Source organism: Sphaerodactylus townsendi, linkage group LG10 (genome assembly GCF_021028975.2).
Source record: "Sphaerodactylus townsendi isolate TG3544 linkage group LG10, MPM_Stown_v2.3, whole genome shotgun sequence".
NCBI lineage: Eukaryota > Metazoa > Chordata > Lepidosauria > Squamata > Sphaerodactylidae > Sphaerodactylus > Sphaerodactylus townsendi.
Window position 1 is genome coordinate 80,031,763 of NC_059434.1, and position 16,958 is coordinate 80,048,720.

General features: G+C 46.1%; 1 protein-coding gene across 1 annotated transcript in view; it reads right to left on the minus strand.

Annotated features, from left to right (window-relative positions):
* Positions 1-16,958, minus strand: part of FRAS1 (Fraser extracellular matrix complex subunit 1) — a 200,981-nt gene that overhangs the window by 39,653 nt on the left and 144,370 nt on the right. The window contains exons 34-42 of the mRNA XM_048509698.1: positions 15,225-15,357; positions 11,899-12,089; positions 7,810-7,963; positions 6,382-6,645; positions 4,909-5,088; positions 3,641-3,765; positions 3,396-3,536; positions 2,219-2,446; positions 334-447 (exon numbers count right to left, since the gene is read on the minus strand). Of these exons, the coding sequence (XP_048365655.1) occupies positions 334-447; positions 2,219-2,446; positions 3,396-3,536; positions 3,641-3,765; positions 4,909-5,088; positions 6,382-6,645; positions 7,810-7,963; positions 11,899-12,089; positions 15,225-15,357 (1,530 nt within the window). The remainder of the gene's footprint in view (positions 1-333; positions 448-2,218; positions 2,447-3,395; positions 3,537-3,640; positions 3,766-4,908; positions 5,089-6,381; positions 6,646-7,809; positions 7,964-11,898; positions 12,090-15,224; positions 15,358-16,958) is intronic.

Consider the following 16,958-nt stretch of genomic DNA (forward strand, 5'->3'; position numbering starts at 1 on the left):
CCAGACAGAGAGAACTAAAAATGGGACTATACAGGTAAAGAGGCGGGGATATGCAAATGCGAGCAGGTTTGATTCAGAATAGTCAGAGCGGCAAAAGGCAAGAAGAAAGTTTAACTCCAATGCCTGTCATAGCCACAAGAGCACCCCTCTTCTATGTACATTTGAATGGTTGCTATTCACTCTGTGCAAGGCCTGTGGTTATGATGGAGAACTGGCAAAATCGCCCTCCACCATTCCTTACCCTGTTGTAAGAAGCTAAGCCATAGAGGACTATCACCATTAATGGAACAGATCCACAAGATCCCACCCAGTAATGATCTGTAATGATCCTACCTTGCCATCCATGTATTCCAGCCACTGGAGGCCCAAGTTAGTGACAATTCTTGGGGTCCCATCATCCACAGGAAGGATTTCCACTCTGAACCACTGGGGCACAGCAGTTACAATCTGTGAAGGTATCCACCAAAAGAGGTATTGACTCCATGCCGTACAATGAACGTCTTATCACTATTTATGCTGGATCGTTTCAATTCCAATTCCAAACAAGCCACTGAGGGAGAAGGGGCTCTTAATTCTATCCCTCCGTTCCTTTGTGTCACCTCTTGTCTGTCCTTAGACTGATGCTCTCAGGTCTATCTTCTTCTTGGAAGTTAGTAGCAGATACTCTTCCTAGCTAGTGGGATAGCAGCATGCTATCTTTCTCCCTTTCCTATCCCAAATGTACTTCCTAATAAACATTTAGCTTTTACCCTTTTAATCATTGTGTTAGCCACTACTCTGTGCGATAAATTTCCACAGTTGTTTTTATTATTATTATTATTATTATTATTATTATTATTATTATTATTATTATTATTATTATTATTATTATTATTATTATTATTATTATTATTATACACATAACAACACAGCACAAGTGTCTGGAATTCATCTCTGAATATCGAGTCCTTCCCAAGGACCTAGGATATTAGAGGTATTTCATTAGGAATGTGTGCAGTTCCTAGAGAGTGCTTGCTTTCTGCAGCAGGTGGACTGATGTTCTGTCCAAGTTTAGAGCTTTCAGATGTTTTCTAAGATTTCTTGGGAAGTTCCTCCTAGAGCACCACGACTACTAGTGCTGGGATTCTCCTCTCACTGTTGTTCTTTTCTGCCACAATCGTTCAACTTCAATTTGTAGGTCCTTGTATTTTGTGATCTTTTCCAGCTCTTTGTCCTCTACCCTGCTGTCAACTGGCACAGCAACATCTATGATCCAAACATGTTTTTTCGCTATCACTGTTATGTCTGGGGTGTTGTGTGCCAGGTGTCTGTCTGTTTGTATTCTAAAGTCCCAGAGTATTTTTGCTTCTTCATTTTCTGTGGTCTTCTCTGGCTTGTGCTCGTACCAGGTCTTGCTACAGGGCGATGGAGGGATTACTTGATTAATCACTGCAATTAATCAACGGAGGCATCTTGCTTTAGGAACATGAATGCCAATAGCAGCAGAGTAAGACATCAGAATGTGTTTGCCTACGGAGGGCCCGGGTGGAAAGAGAGGGGGGTTATGCAAACAGCAATGGAAGATAGATGGCCTGGCTTAGCCACAGCTGCTGAGGCTGCTGGAACAACAACAACAATAATAATAATAATAATAATAATAATAATAATAATAATAATAATAATAATAATAATAATAATACCTAACATTAAGAACTCAGCCCCATAAACTCTAAAATTCATATTGAATTTAATTCTAAACACCAGCTGCATTGCTACATAAAGAGTGGATGCCCCAAGCAAAACTCCTTACTTAAAAATCCTCCTAACAAGGGAAGAGGGAAGAGGGGGGTACGGTGGGTCCCAAAGATGTAAAGGGACCCTCACAGGAGAACAGGGGGGGGGGGGGCACAACTGGTCTCTCCAAAGACCTGGTAGAACAACTCAGCGACTGGTCTCTCCAAAGGCCCGGTGGAACAACTCAGTCTTACAGACCCTGCGGAAATCACCGAGATCCTGCAGGGCCCGGACAGCTGGAGGGAGAGTGTTCCACCAGGCCTGGGCCAGAACCGTAAAGGCCCTGGCCCGGGTGGAGGCCAGTCGCATCATTGAGGGGCCAGGGACTTCCAGTAGATTGGCCTCTGCCAAACGCAGAGGCCGAGTAGGGACATATGGGGTAATGTTGTCCATTATGGCTGGCTCTGGCTAGAATGGTTTTATTTATTTTTTTATCACTACCAACCTCTTTCCCATCCTCCTCCACAACAAAAAAGGGGTTGGTTCCATCAGATGCAGTGAAGGTGAAGCGGTCATTCAGCGAGTTGCTCCCATCGTGACTATAGCTGATCCGATTTCGGTAGACATCATCCATTGTGAAAGCATGAGTTGGACGATAATTGTACCCATCGCTGGTATGTTCTATCAAGCCATGGCGCGGGGGTTGTACAACAGAGAATCTGATGAACTTGGCCTACCACACCAAAAAGGATCATGTGAGAATGGAAAAAGAGCTGCAGCCCTCAAACACTCTTGAAAATCCTTCCAAAGTCAACACGAGTCCATGTGAAACACTTGGAATTCTGAACTGCTACTTCAAAAGCTTCAGGGTGTCATAGAATCATAGAGTTGGAAGAGACACCAAGGGCCATCAGAATGGATCCCCTTCCTTACATAAGCATAAGCATAAGCATAAGCATTTATTGTCATTGTGTACGCACAACGAAAATTTACAGCAGCATTCCTCGATGCACACAATTCCAGACTCATACCCCATCCTCACTTTCCCCTTCCTCCACCCATCCCTACACAGCCCCAAACACATAAACACGAGAGCTCCCCGAGTTCAGGCATCGCATGCACAGCTCTAGAGTAGAAGCTGTCTCTAAGCCTCTTTGTCCCTAATTTTTTTATAAGACCTGTATACGTCTGCTTGAGATGGTAACAGTTCAAAAAGAGAGTGTGCTGGATAGAGACTTCTGGTCTCTCAGAATATCTTTGGGCTTTCTTTAGGCTTCGGGAATTATGGTAGAGTTCTTTCCAAGGAGGGAGAGGGCAGCCGATAATCCCCTCTGTGCAGTAGTGGATCACCAACTTTGGAGGCGCCTTCCTATCCATACACTGTACCAGCAACTGGAGAACCATACACAGATGCAGTAGGTTAAGACACTCTCTATAGCACAGCGGTAAAAGGACACCAGGAGTTTTCCATTCAGTTGTTGTTTCCTTAACAGTCTAAGATAGTACAGTCTTTGCTGGGCCTTCTTGACCACCGCGGCAGTCTGTATGCCCCAGGTCAAGTCCTCTTTAATCATAACGCCCAGAAATTTAAAACTAGCCACCCGCTCTACTTGATCTCCATTTATAGTCAAGGGCTGAATTTCTGAGCTATTCCACTATAAGCTCCTTTGTCTTGTTGGTACCTCTGTGTCAGCATCTGTGGCTTTCAGCTCAGATTCTGTGATGGTTTTCCTGACTCCTTCCGGGACTCTTATCCCCAGGCTTTGCACTATGGGCAAAGAGTCGTCCACAGGATTAATGTTGATGTCAAAGATCTGGCTCACCTATCAGCAGAAAGAAATGAAAAGGGAGACAAGCAGACATATCTCATCTGACTGGTGCGGCTCTTCCGCAGAAGGCCTCCACCGAAGAAAGGGGAGTCACTCACCTCGTGTACGCTGTCAGAAACTGAGAAAGTGAAGGAGTCCAAATGTTTCTCATCCTCGCTGGTATGAATGTACTGGACGCTGTGGGAAATGAGGTCTGCCTGTCTGAAAGAGCTGATCCTTCTGCCTGGAGGGAGGGGGGAAATCCAAAGTAATAGAAAGAAAAAGAAAAGCAGCTTCCATCATCATGAGGACCAGAAATGCTCTTTCGAGCAAGAAAACTTAAACGTTCCGGCTGCCGGGGGGGGGGGGGGGGGGACCTGCGTAAAAAGATCACCAGTTTTCTCAGGGTAGGAAGAAGCTGCTGAAGGATTCTGAAAACACGTTTTCTGAAAACACGTAGATGACGCCGACCCGACCCCTCTGGGACCGTTCATGTGAACGGTCCCAGAACAGCCTGGGGGGACGACGCAGAGCTGCGCTGTTGTCAGGGCAACCTTCCTGTCCTGCGGCCCTCCGGCACGTCGCCGAGGCCAGGGGACACGCCCCCCTGACCTGTGCGACCGCTCCGGAGTCACAGGGCAGAGGGGGCGTGTCCCCAGGCCTCGGTGACGCACCGGAGGGCCGCAGGACAGGTAGGTCGAGGGGACATGGGGGGAGGGAGGGTGCCTTGGAGCCGCTGCCATTCGCACGGCAGCGGCTCCAAGACGCCGTTTTCCGAAAACCTCGCCTGGCTAAGCTGAGGTCGGAAAACCGCGAGCTTCAGCGCTGGTCGGCTGGAGGCGAGGCCGAGGGCGTGATGGCTGCAAAAGCTAGCTCTGCGCCCTGTGCGATCGTGGCTCCCCTGGGGACAGAAGCGTTTTTGCCGTCCCGAGGCATATCCTGCTTGATGCGGAAGGGGCCTTAGAGGCTGCTTTGCAGAGAGGAAGTGACCCACTTCCCCCTTCTGCTGCAGCTCACTCATCCTCCTAAAATAAAGTTTTTGGGGGCATAAGCAGATCCTCAGGAACAGCATTGGGGGAAATCAGGGGAAATCACTGCATCTTCTTCCACAAAGAGAACTGCCAATCTGTTGGGGGCACAGCTGAATGCATAGTATTGATTGCTGCATGCCTGAAATAAGGAGCAATTTGTATCCTGGGATCTCTAGTACAAGCTCAGGACTACATCCACCGGATCGCACGGTTTATTCACTGGGAGAGCAAGAAGGTCTTTACAGCACACTATTAAAACACATAGATCCCTTGGATTTCAATGAGCTGGGAGCCTTGTCTTCATTTTCGACTACGTCAAAAACAGAACAAAAGGAAAACCCTAAATGTGTGCAAACCTGGTGACGCCGTGTGCTCCAGGTGTCCCAGCTGGGGCTGTTTGATGATCCTGTACAGGAGATCTGTTGGCTCGCTGTCCTGATCCGTGGCGGACAACTCAAGGGTGGTGATCTTCTTTACTGAGTTTTCATCCAAGGAGAGTCCGGTGTTGACAGTGATGGACGGAGGCAACCGGTCCTCTGAAAATGATGGAGGGGAAAAAAATAAGAATTTGCAGGAAAAAGTAGACGGCCTGCGTTGCTCTCTCTCACTCTCTCTGGCTTCCATCACCAGGTTTTCCCCGTCTGTCTTCTAAACATCTATAAATATTTTAAAGCAACATTAAAAAAAAATTTGCAATGTTTTTAACCTACTGTTGCACATCTTGTGGAAGGCTGGATATTCTTGAGCTAGCAGTACAGCCCATTGTGGAGGAAAATGCAAGGGCCTCTAGAAAAGGGGTGGGTGGGATGAACAAGTATTTCTGCCCCGCAATGGTCTTTACTGCTTCTTTACCTGCCCCTCTCTCCCCCACCACTGGTAAGTGGGATGGCTTGTCGTTTGGGGCAGTGGGAGGGCGGCGGGGGAATGGGGAGGGTGGTGTCAGGCCTAGCTTGTTGTTTGGGAGATGGGAGGCTGAGTGGGGGACTGGACGGGCTGCACAGTGGTCCAATCACCATGCAGGACTCATTTCCGTACACGGCTTGGCTGGAACTGAATTGTTGACTCACTTCAACCCTTAGCAAATTATGTATTGAAGAAGAAGAGAAGAAGAAGAGTTTGGATTTATATCCCCCCTTTCTCTCCTGCAGGAGACTCAAAGGGGCTTACAATCTCCTTGCCCTTCCCCCCTCACAACAAACACCCTGTGAGGTGGGTGGGGCTGAGAGAGCTCTGAGAAACTGTGACTAGCCCAAGGTCACCCAGCTGGCGTGTGTGGGAGTGTACAGGCTAACCTGAATTCCCCAGATAAGCCTCCACAGCTCAGGCGGCAGAGCTGGGAATCAAACCTGGTTCCTCCAGATTAGATACACGAGCTCTTAACCTCCTACGCCACGGCTGCTCCTATCCTATTGGGATAACGAATTACCTTTCAGAAAAGAATTACCTGCCTTTCCCCTAAGACCGTACGAGTCATTTGAACTCTGTTAAAAATATACAGTATTAAAATAAAATTGTTGATAGATTTAAAAATCGACTGTGGGTTGAAGAAAGTGAACTGTGAAATGAATGGGCTGGATCCCATGCTCACCATTAGCCTTCGCTAACTATTGTTAACACCATGACATTTGAAAGAAATGTGGGGGCACTCAGTGTACAGTTTCACTACCAACAGAGGCATAGCTCCAAGGGGACGGGGGGGGGCATTCCGGGGCGGGGGCGGAGGACGCACCGGTGCACCGGGCGCTTTCCGGGCGCTTTCCCTCTTTGCTATACCTCTGCTGTCACTGTCCCCATAGAAAGTATGTGTCTGTCCCTCCTGCACTCCGTACCAGCAGAAATTTGCAGGCCTCTGTTCACGTCCAGTCTGGGTGGATCTGTGCTCAGCTGCTCCATGGAAAACTCCACCTTCCCACTCTGGGTGTAGATACCATCAGTGAGTGAGAATCTGAATTCATCAGTTTGGGCTCTGGGACCCTCCAGCACATAAACTATCAGCTCATCTAGGATATCCTGATAGGTGAAGGTCGAACCCTCCGAAAGGGCTTGTCCATTCTCCAAAGCATGCAACCGAGACAGCCTCTTGAGCAGAAAGCCTGTGGAGAAGAAGCACATTATGGAGAGCAACATAATGTCAAGCAGAGTAACGAGCAGAAATGTGGACTGTGCGGCACGTTAAATAAGAATAGTTATTTCTCAAAAGACCAGCCGTTTTACCTCAGAAGTTCATAAACATGAAGAGAACTTTAACTGAGAGAGAAAAATAAACAGTATATACATACCGTGTTTCCCCAAACATAAGACAGTGTCTTATATTAATTTTTGCTCCCAAAGATGTGCTATGTCTTATTTTCAGGGGATGTCTTATTTTTCCTGTGTTCTGTTTGTCGGGCATGCTTTCAAACAAAAACTTTGCTATGTCTTACTTTCAGGGGATGCCTTATATTTCGCACTTCAGCAAAACCTCTACTACGTCTTATTTTTTGGGGATGTCTTATATTAGGGGAAACAGGGTATCAAGAAAGTATCACATATATATCTTTACATTTACAGTTCATCATTTGTTACTGTTTGGTTGCAATAGTAAGCTTATACAGTATCTGTAGTCAAATCACTTTTTACCTAGCACTAGTTAGCAGTACACAGAGAAATCTGTTTTCTCTCAGTCGGGAAACACCAGAACTGCAAACGGTTTTTAACTGTCACTTTTAGAATGTTCGTGCAGCTTCCCAGAATTCCCTACTGCTTGTGCTGCTGCTGCATGCAAACAGGACTGAAATTTCCATTACAGGTTCAGTTTTACATAAGATCCAAGCTATTACAGTTAACAAAAAAACTCCTTTGTCAACAGACATTCTCAAAATTTGAATTTAAACTACTGCATGGCCTCTTGGCTTTTGGCTGCTCAAGTCAAACAGGTGGAAATTTAAGCCTCCAGATTCGAGGAGATGCTGGCAGAGGTGTATGGGGGGGGGGGGAATGGTGTCTGGGGCAACACCTGCTCTGCCTCCCCCGCTCCCCACACTCCACTTAGCCGGCTGAAGCTCCACCGGATGAAGGAGCAGAGGGGCCAAGGGGCACCCGGCAGTGTGGCTGGGCCCAGGAGCGGCGCCAATGTGATCCAATGGGGGCACTTGGGGTCAATTGCCCCTCCCCATGTCCCTCTGGAAGATACACCACTGGCTGCTGGTAAGGAAAACCCATCAAATAATATCAGTGCACTGCATGAACACATTCTTGGACTGTGCTGTGCATTTTACCATGAGTGGGTTTCTTGGTGATGGCAAAGACCAGCTGGGTGTCAGGCGTGTCCAGGTCTTTCATCCTCAAGGAGGAGTTTGTGATGACCACTCTGTCACCATCTTGAACTTTAACAAGCTCCAACTGCAGTTCTGGAGGCTCATCATTCAAACGCTGCAAAAAAAAAACGCAAAGGTGGTCCTGAGAGAATAGATGCTGGTGAAAAAAAATGGGCATTCCACAACCAGGAAAGGAACAGTAAATGCAAGAAAAAGATGCGTCAGATGAAGTTCAAAATGGGCTCTGGAAATGTAACAATTGTGCTGAACCAGATGGGATGCTGGCAGTTCTGTGCAAAGAGCACTCAAGATTCGTTTTCTTTCAAATAACAGGTATACGGGTGACTGATTCATCTGTGGGAACAGTGATACCCAAACAGCTACCAGCTCAGTTTATGACCTTGAGCTAGTCACAGATCTCTCTGAACTCTCTCAGTCCCTCCTTCCTCATGTGGGCCCCTTCCACACATGCAGAACAATGCACTTTCAATCCACTTTCACAATTGTTTGCAAGTGGATTTTGCTATTCCGCACAGTAAAATCCAGCTGCAAAGTGCATCGAAAGTGGATTGAAATTGCATTGTTCTGCAGGTGCGGAAGGGGCCAAGGTGTCTGAAACTGAATTATTCAAAAGCGCTTTTCTGCACAGGTAACAGGGTTGCACTGTACAAAATGGCTGTACCAGCTTGCTTGGATAAAGCATTAGGGACTGTGGGCTATACTGCTGAGTATAGTTTACTGCAAGTAGGATCCTATTATGTAATTTTGTACCACTTAATGTGCCAGGTTAATACTTCTACTTCAGTTCTTTCTGGCGGTTCCAGACTTTTAAAATCCTAATGCACTGCTTATTGAACGTCCCACTTTGTTTTTTTGATTTTTTAACAGTTTCATGTAATTTTATTAATTAAATAAGCTGTTGTAACATACAAATATAGAGTAACTATGGTTGTCACTACTACAACAAAAAGCTGACCTCTAAGGCAGACACAAACACTCATTTTTCAAGAGCAGCAGGGGGGAAAAAATCTAGTAGCGTTCAGAAGTAAACTCAGAAAAATACTCGATACCATTTTGTTGACTGTACTGACTCACCATGCGTACTCTGTCTTGAGTCCCTTTGAGAAAGGTGGACTATAAATAACATAAACAAAATAAATAAAATTCCTGCGGCATGGCAGGCAACAATGCTGAGAAAATGGCGGCTCACTGTATATTTTATGTATTTATTTATTTATTGGTCATATTTATATACCGCCCTCCCCCGAAGGGCTCAGGGTGGTGAACAACGAAACAGAAATAGACCACATAGACCAAAGGCTGAAATCCATGAAATATTAGTTAATTTTTGGCTCTATATAAAATAACCCCATCCCATTAAAACGCAGCATACTAAAATCAACATGATAGATGGCACCTACTATCAAGTCCCCTAAAACAGAAAGGGAGGGGGACGGCAGGATCCACTGATGTTATAAGGGGGGGGGGCCATCAGCAGCCAGCCTCCCCAAAGGCCCGGCGGAACAGCTCGGTCTTGCAGGCCCTACGGAACTCGTTAAGATCCCGCAGAGCCCTGACAGCTGGAGGGAGAGCTCTGGCCTGGGTGGAGGCTAGCCGCATCATTGAGGGGCCAGGGATCACCAGTAAGTTGGCCTCTGCCGATTCGGGACTTATGGGGTAAGACGGTCCTGCAGGTACGGAGGTCCCAGGCCGCACAAGGCCTTAAAGGTTAACACCATCACCTTGAAAATGATTCGGAATTCAACCATAGACAGTTGAACTGGTCATGAGGTAATTTTTTTTTTAATCCTACCCTTCCACATTGTCTATATAACTAGTTATGTAACTATGTAATTAATGTAAACTGTAGTTAATGGAAACCGAAACTATATGTCATTAACAGCTGCCAATTTTCTTGGACTCCCAGCAATTGGCACAAGTAAAGTTTTGGAAAAAAATATGAAACCTGTTTGGCAGGCATTTGAATTGTTTGCTGCCAGCTGATCAGATTGGGTGATTGACTCACATCTGATTGCCTCAATTGAACATGGTAAGTTTGACTGTTTAACTCAAAATTCGTGCCACCCCTATCTGCAAATGGGGCAGCGCAGAGGAAGCGGTCTGTCCACCCCAATGTTTTCCTTACATGAGAGAGCAAGCTTCTTCTCTGCTGCTCCAGAGACTAGGACACGGAGTAATGGATTCAAGATGCAAAAAAAGAGATTCCACCTAAACATCAGGAAAAACTTCCTGACAGTAAGGGCTGTTCGACAGTAAAATGCACTACTCGACAGTAAAATGCACTAGGAGCAGCAGTGGCGTAGGAGGTTAAGAGCTCGTGTATCTAATCTGGAGGAACCAGGTTTGATTCCCAGCTCTGCCGCCTGAGCTGTAGAGGCTTATCTGGGGAATTCAGATTAGCCTGTGCACTCCCACACATGCCAGCTGGGTGACCTTGGGCTAGTCACAGCTTCTCGGAGCTCTCTCAGCCCCACCCACCTCACAGGGTGTTTGTTGTGAGGGGGGAAGGGCAAGGAGATTGTAAGCCCCTTTGAGTCTCCTACAGGAGAGAAAGGGGGGATATAAATCGAAAAATCTTCTTCTTCTTCTACCTTGGAGTGTGATGGAGTATCCTTCTTTGGAGGTTTTTAAAGAGCAGTTGGATGGCCAGTTGTCAGGAGTGCTTTGATTGTGTGTTCCTGCATGGCAGGGGGGTTGGACTTGATGGCCCTTGGGGTCTCTTCCAACTCTATGGTTCTATGGTTCTATGAACTGGCTCCTGGAGCTTCTATTTGCCCAGTAGCAACTGTGGTCATGAAAATATTGATGCAAAGTACAAAAAAAACCTTCATTAGGCCTAAAATGCCAAAAGACAGAAATCGCAGCAAAATATTGATGCCACATCCGCCAATTCCACCAGCATCAAAATTGGCTTACACAACTAAAACAACTAGAGAGCCTTGCTTTTTTAGCCTGAAAAATTCTTGACAGCTACTCTCTTCCTGTACTCTCAGGGCAGCGCAAAAACAAAAGGTTTGAGTGTGTGCGTTAAGTGCCTTCACGTTGCTTCCAACTGATGGCCACTTTATGAATCAATATCCTCCCAAACGTCCTGTCATTAACAGCCTTGCCTAGGTCTTTGAGGGGTGTCACTTCCTTGATTGAATCAACCCATCTCCTGTTGGGTCTTCCTCCTGACTGGCTGCCTTCAACTTTCCCCAGCATTATTGCCTTTTGCGGTGACTCTGGGTGGGTCACAAATTGTGCGGGAGAGTCAGTGCGGCAGTACTGGAACGTTTTTCCAAGTGATGCAGCATTCCAGGTGAGCTGTGGCTCAGGGACAGAGCATGTGTTTGACGTGTAGGTCAACCATGACATTTCCAGCTAAAAAAGGATCAGGTAGTAGACACGAAAGACCTTTGCTCGAGACACTCAACAGTCAGTCCAAGCTTAGATAGACCAATGGGTTGACTCAGTATAAGGTAAGCTTGATGCTACATGTGCTATCACAAGATCCCAACCAATCAGGGCACTGGATAACTAGTTTCAGCCCTCAGCAGTGCCGTAGGAGGTTAATTGCTCGTGTATCTAATCTGGAGGAACCGGGTTTGATTCTCCGCTCTGCCGCCTGAGCTGTGGAGGCTTATCTGGGGAATTCAGATTAGCCTGTACACTCCCACACATGCCAGCTGGGTGACCTTGGGCTAGTCACAGCTTCTCGGAGCTCTCTCAGCCCCACCCACCTCACAGGGTGTTTGTTGTGAGGGGGGAAGGGCAAGGAGATTGTCAGCCCCTTTGAGTCTCCTGCAGGAGAGAAAGGGGGGATATAAATCCAAACTCCTCCTCCTCTTCCTCCTCTTCCTCCTCTTCCTCTTCCTCCTCCTCCTCCTCTTCTTCTTCTTCTTCTTCTTCTTCAATACTCAGAATTGTTTTTGCCCATGTAGGAAGCCACAAACCACCGTGAATATGTTTGGACAAACTCTTCAGTCCTGCTTTACACAGAGGGAGCAAGAGAGGTGTACACAAAACCCCGTTAGTGAACTCTCTTACCTTTATAGTGATATTGACGCTGCTAATTTCCGATTGGCTGAAACCATCACTGACATAAAAGCTGAAGGTGTCTGTGGAGGGCTCAATATGTTCATGAACGCTTTGAAAGTAATAAATGAGATTCTCCACCACATCTTGAATGGAAAACGTCAGATCTGAGCTGGTAGCGCCTCCGGGACCAAATCGTCTACCTGCAGACACAGTGTCATTCATGTGAAAGATTATGCATTGCTACTGGAATACAGTATCTTTTTTATTCGTTCATTCATTCATTTATTTTGGCTTTTATCCCACCCTATCCCTGCAGGGCTCAGAGCAGGTTACAACACAATTTATAACACAACCATAAAACCTTTAAAATCCAAAAATTGTCAATACAACCTTAAAACAATAAATAATGCTATATATTACAATAATTATTAAAACAGGTGGTCATAAAGAATCCTCTTCCGTCACCTCTTACCCCTCGCCCGGGTGTTTGAGCTGTTACTTCGAAGTAATAGTAGCACCAGGAGTAGCAACAATGCTAGTAGCATTAGGCAGGAATATTAATGCTAGCAGCTTTCACAACATCCTGCAGTGACTAATTTTGGATCTTAATTAGGAGTAGGCAAGAAAGTAGTTGTCAAGTTGCAGAAAAGAATATTCTGAGAAAATATGGATCCCTCCCACCAGCCCATTTAAAATAAACACTAAACCCCCATGATTTTCTGCTAGTCAATAAAACAAAGACTTGGAGCTACTTCAGGTGGAAATCCTCTTCCCAGACTATAAAGAGAGCCAGCGTGGTGTAGTGGTTACGAGCAGGTGCACTCTAATCTGGAGAACTGGGTTGGATTCCCCGCTCTGCCACTTGAGCTGTGGAGGCTTATCTGGTGAACTATATTAGCTTGTGCACTCCAACACATGCCAGCTGGGTGACCTTGGGCTAGTCACCTTTCTTCAGAGCTCTTTCAGCCCCACCCACCCATCTCACAGGGTGTTTGTTGTGGGTGGGGGGGAGAGAAAGGAGATTGTAAGCCCCTTTGAGTCTCCTTGCAAGAGAGAAAGGGGGGATATAAATCCAAACTCTTCTTCTAAATGCATTCAGTTCCAGCTCAGCCAGCTTACTCTGAGTAGCAACCACATTGTTCTCTACTATTAGCCTGGGGTGAAGGTGGGTGCAGCAGAGTACCAGTAACCTACCACTGGATTTTATGGTGATCGTTGATTATTTTTACTGTTTTTGTCTCGGTTCAATTAACCAATTTATTAGTCAATTATTTATTCATCTCTCTATATAATTAAGTAAGCCCCAGCTGGTGGCAATGATGAACTCCCAGCCAATCAGCACGCAAGCAAGGCTTGGGGGTGGGGCTTATCTACAAGGTACAAAAACCAGCAAAAAGAAAATAGCTAACAAAAACCGCTCTTGTGTGGCGGTGCCTCCAATTGTCGAGACACAGCTGACCAACAAAAACAAAACAGCTTGCTCATGCTGGGCCAGAAGACGGTGTGAGACCCAATCTTGCTTGACAGCCCAGAGTAGCTGTTGCCCATCTTTTCCTCCCTACCACTCGGTTGCCCCACCGCGCAAGCCCGGTTCTGAACTGATCCTCCCTCGCTGCTGTGCACTCCACCCACAACTATCTGGAGCCTGTTCAGAGGTGGGATCCAGCAGGTTCTCACAGGTTCCCGAGAGTAGGTTACTAATTATTTGTGTGTGCCGAGAGGGGGTCACTAATTGGTGATTTTGCCACGTGATTTTTGCCTTAGATATGCCCCTCCTCTCAGCAGTAGCGTGCAGAACTTGAAGCAGAGTAGCAGGAGATGCACCGGCGTGCGTGGCAGCCTGCGCCTGCGTGCATTCGTTTCCCGCCCAAGGACCGGCGCAGCGGCTGCATCCTTGCCATAGCCCCACCCAGGAATGCCCCGCCCCCGGAATGCCCGGCCATGCCCCTGTCGTGCCCCGCCCAGCCCCACCGGCGCCACGCCACAGTTTGAATCCCACCACCATGGGAACCTGTTACTAAAATTTTTGGATCCCACCACTGAGCCTGTTGTTCTGTTTAGCGCAACAGGCTTCACTGCTAGTTTATTCCAATTAATTTCCCAGACTAATTCATTTTATTTTAACTACCATCAGATTGGAAAGACAGGAGAGAGAGTGTGGAGCACATTCCACTGGGTGTGGACTTACATGTCTTGATCTGGCCAGGCTGAGAGAAGCCCTTGCCGCCAACTATGACTCCAGCTCTGACAGTTTGTTCAGCCTGCACTTTAATTGGCAAAGTGCTGGACCACTGAAATCCAGACACATAATTTAGTCCCTCTTTCCAGGTCTTCTGGCATTTCTTGAAAATCTATTTATCCCAGAAACCTTTACGGAGAATCGATATTATTTCTGGGTTTTATCTTTTTTTAAATGCCGCTGGTTTTCATATGCCATTAGATTTTACGTTGGCTGTTCATGATTTTTATTGTATTTCTCTGTTTACTTTCAAAAGCCACTTGAGTGTCTTTTCCTTAACATAAAAGGGGTCATAGAATCAATCTAAAATAAATTAATGTAATACTTTTTTATCCTGCCCTTTCTTTCTGGAGCTCCGAGCAGCATTCATTGTTCAGTTTTCCTCCATTTTTACCCTCCCAACAACAAAGTTAAATAGGCTGGAAGGAGGAGGAGAAGTTTGGATTTATACCCCACCTTTCTCTCCTGCAAGGAGACTCAAGGTGGCTTACAAGCTCCTTCCCTTCCTTTCCCCACAACAGACACCTGGTGAGGCAGGGGGGGCTGAGAGAGCTCTGAATGAACTGTGACTAGCCCAAGGTCACCCAGCAGGATTGCAGATGTGCGGAAAAACATCTGGTTCACCAGATAAGCCTCTGCTACTCAGGTGTAGGGAATCAAACCCAGTTCTCCAGATTAGAATCCACCTGCTCTTAACCACATTGGCTCTAAGAGAGAGTTATCATCCCAAGGTTACATAGCAAGCTTTACAGCAGAGTAAGGATTTGAATCTGAGTCTCCCGAATCTTAACTGCTACACCATAGTTGCTTATTCATATGCTTGCCCGATGTTGAAAGGAGACAAAGGCAGAGCAGTTACTCATACAGAGATGCAAGTGGACACTTCAGACTTCACAAGTGCCCTTCATTATTGTAATGAATTTATTTTTACATTACTGCTCTTGCAGCTAGGAACTTACTGACCCAGAAATCAGATAATAAAAAGAACAGTAGCAACAGCAACAATAAAACAAAAACAATAAACATTGTTGCTGTTTTCATTACAATTACTGGAATCTACTCATCCTACCGAACTCACACAGGGCTTGCATCTTACCTGTTCTGGTGTTTTCAATGTATCCATATTTCGGCAAAGTTATGACTTTCACCACTAAGTCCTCTTGGTCAAGATCAGAGTCAACAGTAAGCGCATGGTGAGCTGGAAGCGGTACCCACCCGCCTTCATCCACCTGAAAATACCAACATGATATTGAGGTGCGTGACGCTGGATTTAATCAAGGCGCTTTCACCTTGCTCTTTGTAGCCATTCTCAGGAGAGAGGGACAAACAGAAGAGATATTCTTTTCTCCATCAGCTTCTTCCCACAGGACTGAAGAGGTTTGGAAAGAATGTGGACTATTAGAGTTGTCCCTCTCACATCGTTGGGGTTAGGGGTGTAGCACCCCCTGCAATGTGGAAAACTGCATAAAATTGGAAGCAGCAGGGCAGTAGGGTTTTCAGCCATCCTGTGTGAAGCAGCTATTCGGCTTCTCTGGGCAGCTTGCATTCGTCTGCTCTGGAGACAGAGGTGACCCCTTGATAGCAGCAGACATGAGGGACTTTTTATCGGCAGCCCCCCTTGTGGTACCGGAGCCCACTTTGGGGGGGGGGCGTTCTTTCAGGGGGTGTTCGTGTTGGGGGGTGGGGTCCAGCACCAACCCGTGATTAATCAAAACAGGCCAAATTGTTTTGGGATATGATTTTAAAAGAAATGCAAAAGATTTTGAAAATAATTGAAAAAAAGCCTGAGACGTTTCTGTCGGGGTTGATGGGGGAAAGTATTCCTGATCAATATAGAGCACTTTTTATGTGCATGACAACTGCAGCAAGGATTCTGTATGCATTCAGATGGAGGGACAACAAAATCCCAAGACTGAAGAAACAAGACTGAAATCCTGAAAGTCACAGAGTATGCAGAGGTGACCAGGCTGATGGTGTTTATAAGAGACAAGAATACAAACAATTTTCTGAAAGACTGGAAATCTTTTGCGGACTACTTATTGAAAATGTATACAAACAGAGAAACAACGGCAGGATTCGAGACTTAAATGACAACAGCGTATTGAATTAAGACAACTTTATAAGAAGGACTAAAAGTGAAAAAATGCAGATATTAATTATAAGCACGGATTTAGATTTATGCTTGGATCTTTAGCAAGGTAGCTGCAAGTCACCATTTATATGTGTAGCTGTTTGTGTAGGTGTGTTTTTTCCTTTTCTTTTCACTTAGTATTATTATTATGGGGGGAGGGGGGGACTAGATCGGGAATTTTTTCTTCATCTTTGTATGTGTTATTTAGAAGAAGAAGAAGAAGAAGAAGAAGAAGAAGAAGAAGAAGAAGAAGAAGAAGAAGAAGAAGAAGAGGAGGAGGAGGAGGAGGAGGAGGAGGAGGAGGAGTTTGGATTTATATCCCTCCTTTCTCTCCTGCAGGAGACTCAAAGGGGCTTACAATCTCCTTGCCCTTCTCCCCTCACAACAAACACCCTGTGAGGTGGGTGGGGCTGAGAGAGCTCCGAGAAGCTGTGACTAGCCCAAGGTCACCCAGCTGGCATGTGTGGGAGTACACAGGCTAATCTGAATTCCCCAGATAAGCCTCCACAGCTCAGGTGGCAGAGCTGGGAATCAAACCCGGTTCCTCCAGATTTGATACACGAGCTCTTAAACTCCTACGCCAAAAATTCTCATTACAAAAAAAAAAAAACCACGATGAGGAAAGTCGCAATATGGGAGGGACAGCTGTAAATCCTTAACACTGCAGCTCAAACCCAGCTCCATTCTTTCCAAGCTGAT